This window comes from Lates calcarifer, linkage group LG12, assembly GCF_001640805.2.
Source record: "Lates calcarifer isolate ASB-BC8 linkage group LG12, TLL_Latcal_v3, whole genome shotgun sequence".
In the NCBI taxonomy this organism is placed as follows: Eukaryota; Metazoa; Chordata; class Actinopteri; family Centropomidae; genus Lates; species Lates calcarifer.
Genome location: NC_066844.1, coordinates 305,404 through 321,136, shown reverse-complemented (window position 1 = coordinate 321,136; position 15,733 = coordinate 305,404). Strand labels below are relative to the sequence as shown.

The following is a 15,733-nucleotide window of genomic DNA, read 5'->3' as shown; positions in this document are numbered from 1 at the left end:
TTATTCTGGTCAAAATAACTGTGATATTATAGGATTATATTGTCGTGATAATCCTGAAACTCTGAAACTCACTGAAGCCACTTCAATTATATTTTACTGCGTCACACAGAGGACTCGTGTTTTATTGTGAAAAACAGAATCTTCAGGTGATTTTAAATCATCAGGTTTTCCTGTAAAAGTAAAGGAAAATAAATACAACAGGCTGCGGCAAATGACAAGACTGATTTACTGACAAATTAAATCAATTCTAATTGACATGAATTGTTCGTTATGGGCTGTGGTCAAAGTAAAACTGTAGTAAACTGCAGCTCTGCGCTCACACACCGGAGCTACTTCGTGTTAGCTACAGAGCTAATGTTAGCTGGCTAATGCTAGCTGGCTAATGTTAGCCTAATTCACCGGTAACAGCATCATAACGTAACAAACATTCAGGTGATGTCAGTGTAACTGACCCAACACTCTGTACGTTCAGTAACTGACAGTAACGTTAGTTCGTGTTACCTGCGGTCATTTGTTCTGACTCGGTGCTCGGACCTTCACACAGACTGTATGTAAACGGATGCAGCGCCCCCTGCTGGTGGTTCAGTATAAATCACTGTCAGATCCTACATTAGATGAATCTGCTGGTTTGATTGTGTTTGTCAGGATCATTTCACCTCAGTTTCCTCCACAGACGGATCCATCTCACTCCTTTAAAGCTGATCTGAGAGCAGTTTAACTCGGTGAAACAGATCCATGTTGGTGTCACTGTCAGAGAGGAACAGAGAGTTTCACCACTGAAAGATCACCACCAGGAAACATATTTCATCAAACACTGAATCATCTGTTTGTCTCTGCTAGCATTAGCATTAGCAACATGGCTGCTGCTATCAGCCTGGTTACTGTCAAACACACTAACAGTGGTATTCCAGCAGCCCCTGTTAAATCCCTGTTTTTGTCAATGGAGTCTGGTACAGATATATAGAGCTGTTTCTGGTTAAACTGAAAGGATCTGACTCTTTAATAAACACAGATCTAATTGATGTCCACTAACATGTTTATGGGCTGAACTCACAGGGCCCCAGTTCACTGGCCCAGTCAGACCAGACCTACATCAGAGCAGATCTATATACAGATCTAGATCTACATCAGAGCAGATCTACATCAGACCAGACCTACATCAGACCAGACTACATCAGACCAGATCTACATCAGAGTGTGTCACAGAGATGGAAAAATTGAAATAATCAATAAAAGTGAAGGAGCAGACACACAATCTCAGACAGACAGACAGACACACACAGACAGACACACACACACACACACACACACACACACACACACACACACACACACACTCCTTCTCCTGTAGCTGCAGGATGATTGGTTGGCTTTTTGAGCTCTGATTTGCTGCAGAGTTTAACACACCAAGGTCACGCCTGCAGCCAATCCAGTGTGTGTGTGTGTGTGTGTGTGTGTGTGTGTGTGTGTTTCTATCTACCTCATTACATCAGTGGCCTTGGAGAACCTAATCAGGATTCAGAGCTGAAAATGAATCACAAACACACACAGACATACAAACACAAACAACACACACACTTAATCCTGTCACTGTGTGTGTGTGTCGTCTTCTAAACAGAATGAAATGAACTGTCAATATGTCATTTTAAGGTGCTCAGAGGAGGAAGGAATGCAAAAATGAAAACACATAAACCTCAGTGACACACACACACACACACACACACACACACACACATAGAGTGTGATCCACCTGATCAGGATCATCAGGTGACAGATGTGTTGATTGGACACAAACACACATGAAAACAAAACAATCCATACTCTTCACACCTGCAGACACACATGTACATGCTGACACACACACACACACACACACACACACACACACACACACACACTCAAAGTGACTGTGATAAATCCTTCAGAATAAAGGTTTTCTGCCTCAGTGCAGCACCACAGCCCCCCCTGGTGTCAGAGCAGAGAACAGCAGTGGTTGTTAGTTTGTTGGTGTTGTTTTGTGTGTGTGTTCAGTTCATATCTTTTCTACTGTTGATTTACACAGTTAAATACAGTGTGAAGAACGACTGCGTTCGTCAGCAGCTGAGAAAACCACGTCAGTGAGGAGGAGGAAACATGAAGGTGTACAGTGGAGGACAGGACGGAGGCTGGAGGAAAACATCTGTGTGTGACGAGGTCTCAGGGTCAGAGCTGTAACATGTGACCAATCAGAGGCTGCTTCACCTCAGCTCTGCGACACAGAGGAGGAGGTGATGGAGGTGATGGAGGCCGGAGATGGAGGAGAGGAACCTGTCAGGTAAATGTGGAGCAGATAAACTCCTCCTGAACTGGAGTTTAAAACAGAATAAACAGTGTGTGAGTAGAGACATGAGACAGTCAGGTGTTTGTGAATCAATTAAACTTCACATTCTCACTAACCTGTAATCCTCAGTCACATCAGCAGGTATAATAAACCGGTCAGTTCAGCAGGTCTCAGATCAGTCATCCAGCCCAGGTGTTATTCAGTTACAGTCCTGCAGGGGGCAGCAGCTCTCTGTCAGACTGTGATTAAACTGGAGATGAGCTGGAGTCAGCTGATGGTGTGAGAGCAGCTTCAGGACACCAGGGGGCGACACAGTCCTGTTATATCACACAAACCAACACTCACAGCTCCTGTTCGATCAAAGTCAAATCTCTGAGTTAGAAGAAGAATTTCATTTTGTTCAACTGTGAACAAAAAAGATAATAAACAATAAATCAAACATAAAGAAATGAAATGAAGTTTTTAATAAATGTTTAATAATTAAGTGGAGACCTCTGAAGGTTTCATTCATCAGTTTCCTCTGAGGTTCATGAGGGAGTAAGAAACCTCTTTAAATGATTATTCAGCATACATCTTCTCCCTGATTCTGCAGAATATAAAACACTGTTACTGAATGACACCTGAGACAAATGAGTTTCTGGAAATCCAATGAATCAGAGACTGGACTTTCAGCCCTGAAGAAACCGACTGTTTCAGAAACTAAATTAATAAGAGGCAGCTACAGCTTTAAAGTTAGTGTCAGGAATTTCAAACTCAGCATCATCTAAAGAGTCTCTGCAAACATAGTAACATGTAAACATCAGACCTGAGAACTGAGGCGGTAGAAATCAGTTGAACATAAAACCAGGAGGACACAGAGGAGAGAGGGCTGTGAGCCTGAACCTGGAAACCTCAGCAGTGTCTAGTTTTTATTAAATCTAGAAAGCTGTAATCTAGAGAGCCATAAGATTGGAGATGTTGCAGGATCTGATCCATCTGAGGCCTTCTGAAATCAGCCCTGGTTTCTATCAGTAGTCTGATCCAGGTAGGATCATTAGACCTGATCCCAGCTACAGTGGACCTGCACAGACAGAGAGAAGACTTCAACTGTTAACAAGCAGAAGAGCAGCAGCGTATTAATCAGAACAGATGTAAAGTGGTTTTCAGCTCCTGCAGCAGTGAAACGTCCTGTCAACTGTTCAGGAAGCAGAGACGAAGACAGACTGAATTTCTGCTCTGAGCTAAAACTCTTTACTCTGCAGGTAAAAAACAAAACTCCTCGACTGTTTTTCTCCTCACAGACAAACTGTAGTTTAAACTGTACATTCACAGTGTCAGTGCTGAGCCACAGTTCAGTCCTCTGAGTGTTCAGGTGCAGGAGCTGCAGCAGGAAGGTAGATCAGAGTGTCGTCTGCATAGAGACGAAAGCTTTAAATATGTGGGAAACAGCAGAACTGACACCTGAAGCTAAACACAGATAATGTCAGAGTGTTTGAGTAAAAGCAGCTCAGTGAGTGTGAGAGGACTGAGACAGACACACACACACACACACACACACACACACACACACAGTCTGCTTAATTGACGTTGCTGCTAACACAGTTAAACATGTGGTCTGAACGTGTTTACAGCTTCAAGCTTCTGTGGACGATGGCAACTTTCTGTCTTTGCTCTGTCTTTCTCAGTGACCCATTTATTCCACACACACACACACACACACACACACACACACACACACACACACACACAGCAGGCTGCCATTAGTGGACAGGTCATGTGCTTTTCTGCTTCTCCATCGATCAGGGGAAAAAAGAGAAGCTCCTGTTCCACTATAAATACACGCAGTGCTATCAGTGCCCTTGTGCTGTTCTCCTCCATCTTCACCCCCTCCTCCTCCACCTCCTCCTCCTCCACCTCCTCTGCTTTCTCCAGTTATTTCTGTCTCAATCTATAAACTCTGTCCACTCAGCCTGGTGTCAGGTTGCTGGACAGACCGACAGGTGACACACACACAAACACATACAGGCAGTGACATGTTGGATATCTGTCAGCTGCTGTTAAACCTGCTGAGGTCAACATTTAACACGACGACAGAGTGAATGTCACGACAACATTCACTCTGTCCTCTTTTCTATTTCAAGGTTCAGCTTTATTGTCGTTATTAAACAGAACTGAAGATCTGCACAGTCTGTAAGACGGTGGAATCCAGAGTCTAACCAACTGAATATGAAGAGATAGTATTTCCTGTGTACATATTTTTCCCACCTGCAGCTTCTCTGAATGACTGCCGCCACCTTTCCTGCTTTTGTTTGGCTTCTTCATGTTTTCACCTCTTTGATGACGAGGGTTCAGACTCTGCTGCTTTGTCTTGTGCTTCATAATAACTGTGAAAATATTATTTCTCAAACTTATCGCGACAGTTAGCCAACAACCACTCGCTCCTTTCTACCTCTCATCTTCCTCATCTTCCATATACGTGTGACGTCAATGTAAAAAATGTGAGAGACTTTATATTGAGCCACTGCTCTCTGTGTAGATATAAACTGCTCATTCTGAATGAGCAGAGACAACGATTATTAGTTTAGGTGATTACACACTAATAAGATACTTTTGTATTCTATATTACATTTCTGCCAACAGATCCCCGGAAATGGACCTTTAATTTCTATCCATCTATGTTCACAGTGGCATTACTGTTGGCTCTGCTGTCACAGAGAAGTCAGTTTAATTTATACAGGAGTAATGTCAGGGCACTTATATATTCACAAAGACCCCCCCTCCCCTCCAAAAAAAAAAAAAACCCTCTGGAGGCAGAAACCTCGAACAGAACTGGACTCAGGGAGGCAGCGAGTGTTGAGCAGGATCAGGGAGGCAGGAGGTGATTTGTGATTCTGCAGATCCAGAGACAGAAACACCTGCAGAGAGAGAGAGGCTCAGTGCATCATGGAGAGATAAGTAGGTTCAGGTTCAGGTCTGATCCGGCTGGAACTATAAACTTCATCAAAGAGGAAAGTTTGAAGTCTTGTCTTTAAAGTACACAGGGTGTTTGTGCCTCCACAGCAGAGGAGTCTGATGATACTGAATCAGAACCACAAGCAATAAATGCATGAACCACTTCTTCTGCAAAAATACAGTGAGTTTCTCCACAGTTCTTTTTGTAAAGGTCACCACCAGGAAACAGACAATGAATCATCTGTTTGTGTCTGCTAGTGTTAGCGTTAGCAACATGGCTCCTCCTCCCACAGGAAGAAACTACTGTGAGAATCTGTGTGCTCTCAGAGTAAAACACCTGGTTGTATTCATAAAGTAGGTTTGTTACTCACTGATCCAGGTCAGGTCTGAACCCTCTCAGCTGTGAAGTTAATCTCAGAGGAAAAGTCCAGGTCTGAATCGAGAAAACTACATCAAACAGACAGAAATCAGAAAGAAAGACAACATACATCCACCAACACAGACTAATGAATAAATAAACATACTTTCTTTCATTCCTTCTCTCTTTAATCTCTCTGTTTTTTCCCACAAACAGAACAGAGCAGCACACTGAGCAGATTTGTTGGTTTAGGATAAATAATTTAATGCAGTTACATCGTCAATATATGTGCACTCTCACTCACAAAGGAGAAATGGAAAGCAATAAGTCCGTCCATCGCAGACGTCCTCTGTTCCCTCCCTCGTCCCAGAAACAAGATAAATGGTTCAAACACAAACGGTGATATTGCTCAGAGCAGCAGCAGCACTGAGGCTCTGCTCTGTGGAAACCTGCACTCATCACACATGCTTTAAATACTGCAGGAAGTACCACTACCACTTCATATAGAGGAAAACACACGTCTGTCAACGCTCAGTCCATCATCAACACACTGAAAACTCACAGGGCCTCAGCTCTTAGTATCATTATTATTATTATTACTTGTTTTCATCTCCAAAGATAATAAGAACCATAAAAATGAAACTGGCAGCTGAGTTTAAAATACATTCACTCTCATTAGAGCCAGAAGTCAAATGAAAATATTTGTTTTATCAGGTCAGGAGTTCATGTTAGAGAGAAAAGGGAAACAAAGAATAAATACATGGGATTCTGAACTGGTTGGAAAATTAAATGTAAAACTGTTAAACTGAAAAGTGCAAATGCAAAAACAGAGGAGAAAAATGGAAAAACAGCTAACTGAATAATTCACTGACTTGTTCAAATATTCCTCTTTATGTTTTAAACATTTCTATTTTCCATTGATTTGACTCGTGCAGCTGATGGACTCTGAACAAACTGACGACAACAGGAAAAGAAATGAAGTGAATCCTCTGCTCTGAGTCCTGACGTTAACACAGAAACACATTCCTACTGATCACAGTCAGCTCAGATCCTGGACATTAACATGGTCTCTGTTAGAGCAAACTATCTAAGTTGGTAGAAAATGATTCCAGCTCAGAGAGGAGGCCGACGTCAGGGAGCGACACACAGGTAAAAACCACTCTGTCACATGACTCAGGTTCAGTTTGAGGTTTCAACAGTAACAAAGTCCAGCACCAGAGGTTGGATTGAGGTTTAATCTGGACCTGACGGGAGGAGGATCAGCAGAGTCCGAGTCCCTTAAAGGAACAGTTTCACATCTGTGTCTCAGAAACACCAGAGTCCATCAGTTCTCTATGTGACAGCCTGAGTGACTGCTCTGTACAGTGTGTGTGTGTGTGTGTGTGTGTGTGTGTGTGTGTGTGTGTGTCTGCACAGAGGTAAAGGTGATGTATACACCCACCATCCTGTTCCTCTGTAAGGACCCGTCTGTGTGTGTTTGTGTGTGTGGTGTACCTGTGCTGACAGGTAGAGGTGAGTTGTTGTGTTAATATGACAGTGAGTTCTCACAGCCAAGGACGCTGCTGTCCTCCCAACCACTACTCTGTTCTCTGTGTGTGTGTTGTGTGTGTGTGTGTGTGTTGTACAGAGAACACTGAGTCTCCTGCCATCTGTCTACATCATGATATTTTTTGTTGTTCAGCCCTCAGCAGACCTGTGTGTGTGTGTGTGTGTGTGTGTTTCCACTGCAGAGGATAAAGTCAGCCTGGGTCTGAACCTGCAGAGGAAGCTGTGGAATCATCTTCATCTTCATCAGAGCTGCTGCTTCAGGTTTAAACTCAGACACATGATGAGCTGTAAAACCTGTCAGTGACGCAGCCTGTCCACACTAACACACCTGAGAACACACATCACATGACAGGTGTGAACAGGAAGTAGAAACACAAGCTAACACTGAGCTCAGACTCATCCTCCATGTTACATTCACCTCTGAGAGTCGAGGCTGAAACAAGTCACATGATCAGAACGTGACCAATTAGGTGAAGGTAACACGGAGACTGATGATCGGGAAGTGAACGTAGGCGTTTCTGTTTTTGTCTTTTTCTCCTGAGCTCTGAAGCGTTTAGTAAAATGTGAAACAGATAACTGAACTTCTGCTCTGCTGAACAGGTGAGACGAGGCTCGTTCACCTGCATCCAGGTGAGTCAGAGTCAGTCTCAGCTGCAGGTTAACGTCTGCTGTGTCAGACAGGTGGAGACAGGACGTCTTCAGGGTCTAACACAACACAGGTCGATATCCAGAGACCAGGATGTCAAACTGTTCCAGTAGAAACAGGAAGTGGATTTCAGCGAGCTGCTGAGGACAGGACTGAGAGGAATCTTTGGGTTCACTGATGTCTGAGGATGAAGGTCTGAGTCTGAGTCAGTCTCACACTCTTTAAACTATTCTTGTGATCTTTACAGCTAACATGGGTCAGGTGTGTGTGAGGTGTGTGAGGTGTGTGAGGTGTGTGTGTTAGGAGGAGGCGGGCTTGCTGTAGTCTTCGACCCCGGTGATGGTGGCTTTGCAGAAGAAACAGTCCTTGTTGTTCATCAGGTGCTGGTTGATACAGGCTCTGCAGAGAGACACAGAAACGTCTGCTTAAAGCACAGGGACTTTACACCGCACCACAGGATTCTGGGTAAATAAATGATGTGGGGACGCAGCCCCCACACCTGTGACACCTGTCATACCTGGTGGTGAGCAACATCCCCGTGCAGCAACATGTTCACAACAGAAACAGAACTAAAACCCTGAACCCAGAATCTTTAACTCTTTAACTCTTCACCTGCTCGACTCTGGTCAAGGTGAGAACACACCTGAACACCAGGAGCTCCAGCCTCCTGCTTCACACCTGCAGAGTCCAACTAACACACTGATGAGATGACACTGTTCCTGGATAGTTTGTGCTGTATTAACTGTTCAGAGACCTCTGATTAGTCTGAATAAAACAACACAGGTAAACTGAGGTGTGCAGCTGCTGAAACAATCACTGAGAACTTCTCCCCTCACGTCTTTACCTGGATTCACAACAGCAAAGTTAAAAGAGAAAAATCTGTCTCTTCCACTTTCGTCCTGAACGGCTGGAAATAAAACTCTCTGCTCAGGAACAAGAAGAAGTTAAACTGTGTTAAATGATCCTGAATATTCTGTCCTAAACACACTCAACTAACAGCAGTGGTCAGCACCCCTCTAACTTCACTCTGCTTGGTACCTTCCACCAGGACCCCCATTCTTTACACAGTGGTACGCTCCTGTTCTCCAGCTGCTCCAGGTCTAAACTCTGACAGACAGACAGAGAGACAGACAGAGACACAGAGAGACAGACAGACAGACAGACAGACAGACAGACAGACAGACAGACAGACAGAGAGAGAGAGACACAGACAGAGACAGAGAGAGACAGACAGACAGAGAGAGAGACAGAGACACACACAGAGAGACAGACAGAGACCAGAGAGACAGAGAGAGAGACACACACAGAGAGACAGACAGACAGAGACAGAGACAGACAGACAGACACACAGACAGAGAGACAGAGAACAGACAGGACAGAGAGAGAGAGAGACACACACAGAGAGACAGAGAGAGAGAGAGACAGACAGAGAGACAGACACAGACAGACAGATCTGGGTTTGGCCTCAGAGGTGAGGAGTGTGAGCTCAGGTCAGGTGACAGGTGCTCAGTGATTCATCAGGTACCTCCAGGACTGAGATGAGGTGGACCGAGGACTGCTGCAGTCAGCAAACAGCAAACAGCTGACTCACACACTCACACTCACACACCTACATGTACAGTACAGGTGTGTATAAATCATTTATAACATACAGTGTGTGTGTGTGTGTGGTGTGGACTCACTTGCAGGACTTGTGTGAGCAGGGTTTGAAGATGGCAGAGATGGAGTGAGCGTAGCAGATGGGGCAGAGGTCTTCTTCACTGGTTGGCTGAAACACAGAAAACAGGTGACTTAAACTCACCTGCCTCACCCCTGAGTCACATGATCACACTGATCCCACTCTGTAAACAGGAAGCTACAGCAGCTACTTAGCTTAGCTTAGCTTAGCCTAGCTTATCTTATTTTACCTTAGCTTAGCCTGTCTCATGTTATTGAAATGTCTCCATCCTTCTTTACCCTTAGAGTAACCACCTCTGACTTCCCTCTTTGCATCTTTAACCCCAGTGCATCATGGGACGTGTGTGTTGACACCTCAGGTGCTGAGGCAGACACTTCGCCTGAGGATGTCAACATCACCCTCACACCTGCTCCTCACACCTGCTCCTCACACCTGCTGCCTCTTTCCTGTTCGCCTGTATCTCTCAGCCAATCTGTTCTCTTCATATGCTTCTCCACCTCCTCCTCCTCCCCTCTCCTCCTCTCCTCCTCCTCTCCACCTCTTTCCTCTCCTCTCCTCTCTTTTCCTCCTCCTCCTCCTCCTCCCCTCTCCTCCTCCTCTCCACCTCTTTCCTCTCCTCTCTCCTCCTCCTCTTTCCTCCTCCTCCTCCTCCTCCCTCTCCTCTCTCTTCTCCTCCTCCTCTCCTCCTCCTCTCCTCTCTCTTCTCTTCTCCAGCTCCCTCAACACGGATCACCGTATCCTCCTTTTCTGCCTGGAGGTCTCAAATGGGAGAGGGAGGGGCTGAAGGTGTTGGGAGTTTTTTTGGGCACTGAGGGGTACGAGTTAAGGAACTGGGAAGGAATCAGGGAGGAAGTGTGCGCTCGGTTGTCTAGATGGAAATGGTTGCTGCCCCAGCTGTCATATAGGGGAAGAGTTCTGGTTGCTAATAACTTGGTTGCCTCGACTCTCTGGCACAAACTCATCCCTCTGACACCGCCGAGGGGCTTCATAGAGGACATTCAAAGGACAATCCTGGACTTTTTCTGGTCTGGTAAGCACTGGATCTGGGCAGCAGCCTTGTGCTTACCTGTAGCTGAGGGTGGGCAAGGACTTGTTGACATCCAGTCCAAAGTTGCTGCTTTTAGACTACAGACAGCGCAGCGGATCCTTTACAACAGTGGTCCAAGCTGGCTAGACACAGCTCGGCTGCTCTTGAGAAGAGCTGGGCGTTTGGACTATGACAAACAACTGTTCCTGGTAGAGAGTGCAGATCTTGATCTGTCTGGACTTACATCATTCTACAGTTCCGTACTGCAGGCCTGGCAGGGGTTCAAGTTCCAGCGTGCAGGCAATCAGACTCCGGGTATGTGGGTTTTTGAAGAGCCATTGTTTTGTAATGGCTTCTTGAAGACTCTAGCCCTGCAATCTGCCAGCCTGCGGACCAGCCTCAGAGGTGCTGGTTGCACCAAAGTTGGCCATTTGATGAAGCTGACTGCTGTGCCGGTTAACGTCCGGAGAGAGAGGAGTAAAATTACTTCCATTCGTTTGTTTAACAGGGTGGTGGCAGAAGTCTGTGAGGCTTTTCCACCCCATCTAAGACCCTTTGTAAGAGACCGAACCCTGTGCGAACAATGGAACGAAGGCAGTGAGTACAGTTTCCCCACTCTGTCTGTTTCCCCTGCAGTGGGGGAGTGGAGGGAGACGGCTGTCTCACAACACACCTGACAGTTCAAGGATGTAGGGAAGAAGGATCTGTACCTGATCTGTGTAAAAGTCCTCCATCTCCGGTCCCTCTCTGAAGTTAGGGAGTCAGGGGTGAACTGAGTTCTTTGGCCCAGACGCTTCCCCGAAGGGCAGCTGGCGGTCCCTGTACAAGCTGCCCGTTGAGAAGCGGACAGCAGACCTCCAGTGGAGGGTTGTACACGGTGCAATAGCTACGAACAGATACAGAGCGCACATGGATCCTGGGGTGGGAGAGGAGTGTGTATTCTGTTCACAGACTGAACCCTTGAGCATTTGTTTGTTCAGTGTCGTAGACTAGAATCACTGTTTGAACTGTTAAAAAGGTTGTTTCAGGGATTCGGGGTGTGCTTTTCCTTTGATTTATTTATTTTTGGTCCTAAATATTGTGCAAAGGAGAAATCTGTTTGTACTTTGTTGAACTTTTTATCTGGGTCGGCAAAGCTGGCTATCTGGCTGACACGCAGGAACAAGACCCAGAGTTTTGGGTGCTTGGACCTGGTGCCAGTCTTTGAGGGACTGTTAAAGTCTCGACTCAGGGTGGAATATATTTTTTATAAAACAATGGACAAGTTACAGGACTTCATACGGGTGTGGGCTGTGTGTGTGTGTGTGGTGTTGTGCTCTGTGGAAGGAGATGGGAGCTGAGTATGAAGCTATGAGTTGATGGTTGATTGTTTGAGTTGGTTGAGATCCTTTGTTCACAGTTGAAAAATGTTGTGTTTTTTTTGTTTGTTCATGGTTTTTTAACTTTGCCAGTGTTGTTTAGCGAAGTGGTTTAATAAAGGGACTTTGAAAACAGAACCTCCTCCTCTTCTTTCCTCTCCTCTCCTCCCCTCTCCTCTCTCTTCTCCTCCTCCTCTCTTTCTTCATTCTTCAGTCACTGAGAGATTTCTCTTTGAAGCAGTTCAGAGTCTGAAAACTGAAGCCTCCTGTTCCTCCTCACATCCCACACTCTGTCTCCTCCTCTCTGCCTTCAACCCATCAACACCTGGATCTCCCCCTCCTCCAGCTCCTGCATATAAAGCACCACCTCTCCTCCTCTGTCACCTTCCTCCACCCACAGTTCACTGCCTGTCAGCCTGCTGCAGAGCTGCAGCACCTCACAGGGAGAGAACAGGAGTTCACACTGATGGAGGAGAAGTTCTCCTGTGAATGAACGTCTCATTAAAAACCAGGTTACAAGAAAAAACAGGAGCTAAACAATCCAAAGAATAAAATCTCAGCTGCTCCTTCTTAAAATGGATCCAGAAACATCTTCTGCTGTCGGTGAATTCTCTGAATAAACTGTGATGATTCTTCACTCTGTCTTTTCTCAGAGCTGAAGCATCTTCTTCTCTCAGTTTCAGACTCAAACAATCATCATCATTAAAACTGTGTCCAGATGTTGTTAAACCGTACAACAGAGCAGAGTCCTGCAGGGATGAAGTTAGCATCACTGCACAACGAGGCTGTAAAGGTGGACTGGTGAGTAGATGGGTTTTCATGTTAACGTCCCCGACAACCTCTGTAGTCTCATTTAGACACTCGTTAGCAACCGCCTTTTTTAAGACACGTAAAAGCTTCAAACATCAGGAGTGGGGGATTTACTGACCCATTTTATGTCCGAGAATAAAACCTGAAAATGTCTCAGACCTTATTTCAGATATTTAACCAGAAACACACTGACTCTGGGACGAGGGAACAGGAAGTGCTAACATGCTAACATGCTAACTCATTCATGCAGCTCTGTATAGGACACGCCCGCTGATGACATCACAGCTCACACCTCTTTCTGTGTTGACTTTCAGGATCAGAACCAGTTTATTTCTGGTTGAAATGTTCTGAACAGGAACCAGAACAGAACCTGATCCAAGATGGTGGAGGATCCATCTGTGGAAATGTGCTGCTCTGCTCCCTCCTCCTCTCCTCTGATGTCTCCTCTGATGTCTCCTCCTCTCCTCTCATGTCTCCTCTGGTGTCTCCTCCTCTCCTCTGATGTCTCCTCTGATGTCTCCTCTGGTGTCTCCTCCTCAGCTGGAGTCCATTGTCTTCCTGTCATCAGCTGAACCCTCTGCTCCTCCATCAATTCTCATTTCTTTTCTCTCTCCTCACCTCTGTTAATGCCCTGCAATCAAAAAAAATCAATCCCCCTCCCCCTCCTCCTCCTCCTCTCTGCTGATTAGTCATTTAAGTCTGAACAGTTTGACCTTTGACACCATGTTCACTGGACTCAGTCTTTGTCATTAGTTTTTCTTCAGCTGCTTCATTTCACATCTTCAGTTTTCAGTTTGAACCACAGACGTCCTTCGTTTCAGTCAGAGACTATTGATGAAGAGATTATCTGCTGCCAGAGTCGATGCCATCTTTGTTTTTCACCAAGTCAACTCAGTGACTTCTCCTCCATCTCATCCCTTCTTCTCTCCTGTGGTTTGGACAAATTGTTCAGTCCAGAGTCCAAACACCTGAGCTGCAATAATATAACGTCTCTGAATCTGAAGCATTAAAGGTGTTTACCACATTAAGATTTACATGTTAACACACTGAGAGTCTGTCCTGTTAATCAATCTGTCTCCATGTTCCTCCATCTCTCCTCCATGTTTCCTCCATCTCTCCTCCATGTCTTGTACAAGTCTCCTCCATGTCTCCTCCATGTTTCCCATGTCTTGTACAAGTCTCCTCCATCTCTCCTCCATGTCTACTCCATGTTTCCTCCATGTTCCTCCATGTCTACTCCATGTTTCCTCCATGTGTCCTCAGCACACCTGCAGCTGTACAAACACCATCTGAAGTATCTGGATTATATCTAAACACTGAAATGGTTCGTAGTGTTCGCTGCTGCTTCAGCATCGTCACCATCAAACACAGAGAAAACTGAGGAGCAGCCATGTTAAACAAGAAACTAGAATCAGACTAATGTCGAGGAATAAACCTCAACAGTCACCATGAAGTGACCAGCAGTCAGATGTCTCCTGTGATTAAAGGGTTAAAAGTTTATTTAGCATCGTCCTCAAATGTTTTTCTGAATCTACAGTCGATTAAATCTGTTTTTAAAGCAGAGCTGACTCCAGTGACTGTGTGTCATTTTCATTTTGCTGTGACACTGGACAGTCATTATTTAGACAGAGTTAATTTACAGTTTGTTCCTGTTTGTTCCTGTCCCCTAAAATCAGCCTGAATTAAAGTGAGATGAAGCACTGAGGTGACGGCGCTGAGAGGAAATCACCTGCTGATACAGTTCAATTTAAACTGATATTCTGATGATAAAACAGCGTCTGCAGCAGGAGAACAGCTCTGTTTGTTTTTTATTTCTTTTAGTTAGAATATCAGAACCAACATTAAGAGGACATTATATTCCTGTTAGGAACACATTTATATTGGAGCTGTCAAACACACAGACCTAAACCTCACATCTGTCCTCTGCTCCATTGCTAACATGTTATAAGAAGTTGTTGTTGTTTGTAGTCCTCTGTGACTCTGTCAGTTAGTTTTTCACTTCTAGAAGATAAAGATCTGTGAAAATGTCTCCATCACATTAATATTAGATGCATCTATAAAAACGTGTAGGAGGGTAAAACGCTGCTGAGCCTGATTCATCATCACAGAGTGAAAACTGAGATTTAAAATCTGCAGCTCCGTGTCAGTTTAAAGGTTTGAACATCAGATTATTTAACACGAGCTGCTCTCACACCTGAACTGCAACAATCAGCATCAGAGGAGCTGAATCAGTCAGACAAGAAACATCAACCTTTTACAGGGCGACAGTCTCACACAGAATCACCTCATTTTGACTGTAAGTTGATTATGATTGAGAGACTGAGGACGGAGCTCTGTTCCGTCCTCAGTCTCCGTCACAGAGTCTTTCTGTTCCAACAGAAACGTTAAACCACCGTCTCCTCTCTTCCTCCCTCCTCATCCTCACATCTTAAAGCTGTTAGTGTTGTTAGAAAAATCAGACGTCCTCTCCTTCCTCAGCAGAGAGCTGAGATATTCATTCATTAACCTTTAAACTGGTTTCTACAGGAAACAGAGTCAACCTGCAGACCTGAGGCCACAGCATATATCACAATGCTAACACTGTGTGTGGTGTGTGTGTGTGTGTGTGTGTGGTGTGTGTGTGGCCTTGTCAGCTCATGATAAGTGACCTTTGTGTGAGTCTGGGAGCCTGTGGGAACGTCTCATTTACAAAACATGCATGTGTGTTTTATTTTACTTTCTGTGTGTGTGTGTGTTAGTACAGAGCAGCAGAGTGTGAAGGTGATGAAGCAGTAAACAGCTGTGAGGATGATGGACGACAGACTGATACAGACTCAGCAGGACCAAGGACCAGACTCATCGTCAGGTCCAATAAACTCCTTCCTTTAGAGCATCACAACAAATCTGCTGCGTTGGATCATTTCATGGAGCTGGAGTCAGTCCTCCTGCAGCTGTGAAGTCTTTAACTGTGTCCAGTCAGATTAAACCACCCAGATGTTGCAGGTGAGAAACAGCTGGTCAGTCCTGTAGGAACAGTCTGAGGGGAGATGTAGAGCTGTGAACCACTGAGTTCACATC

General features: G+C 45.1%; 1 protein-coding gene across 2 annotated transcripts in view; it reads right to left on the bottom strand.

Annotated features, from left to right (window-relative positions):
* Positions 1–5,848: 5,848 nt before the first annotated feature.
* LOC108890709 (E3 ubiquitin-protein ligase RNF123) overlaps positions 5,849–15,733 on the bottom strand; it is a 73,494-nt gene continuing 63,609 nt past the window's right edge. For both annotated transcript variants that reach the window (XM_018687692.2, XM_018687693.2), the window contains exons 39-40: positions 9,486–9,571; positions 5,849–8,202 (exon numbers count right to left, since the gene is read on the bottom strand). In XM_018687692.2, the coding sequence (XP_018543208.1) occupies positions 8,103–8,202; positions 9,486–9,571 (186 nt within the window). In that variant the 3' untranslated portion in view covers positions 5,849–8,102. The remainder of the gene's footprint in view (positions 8,203–9,485; positions 9,572–15,733) is intronic.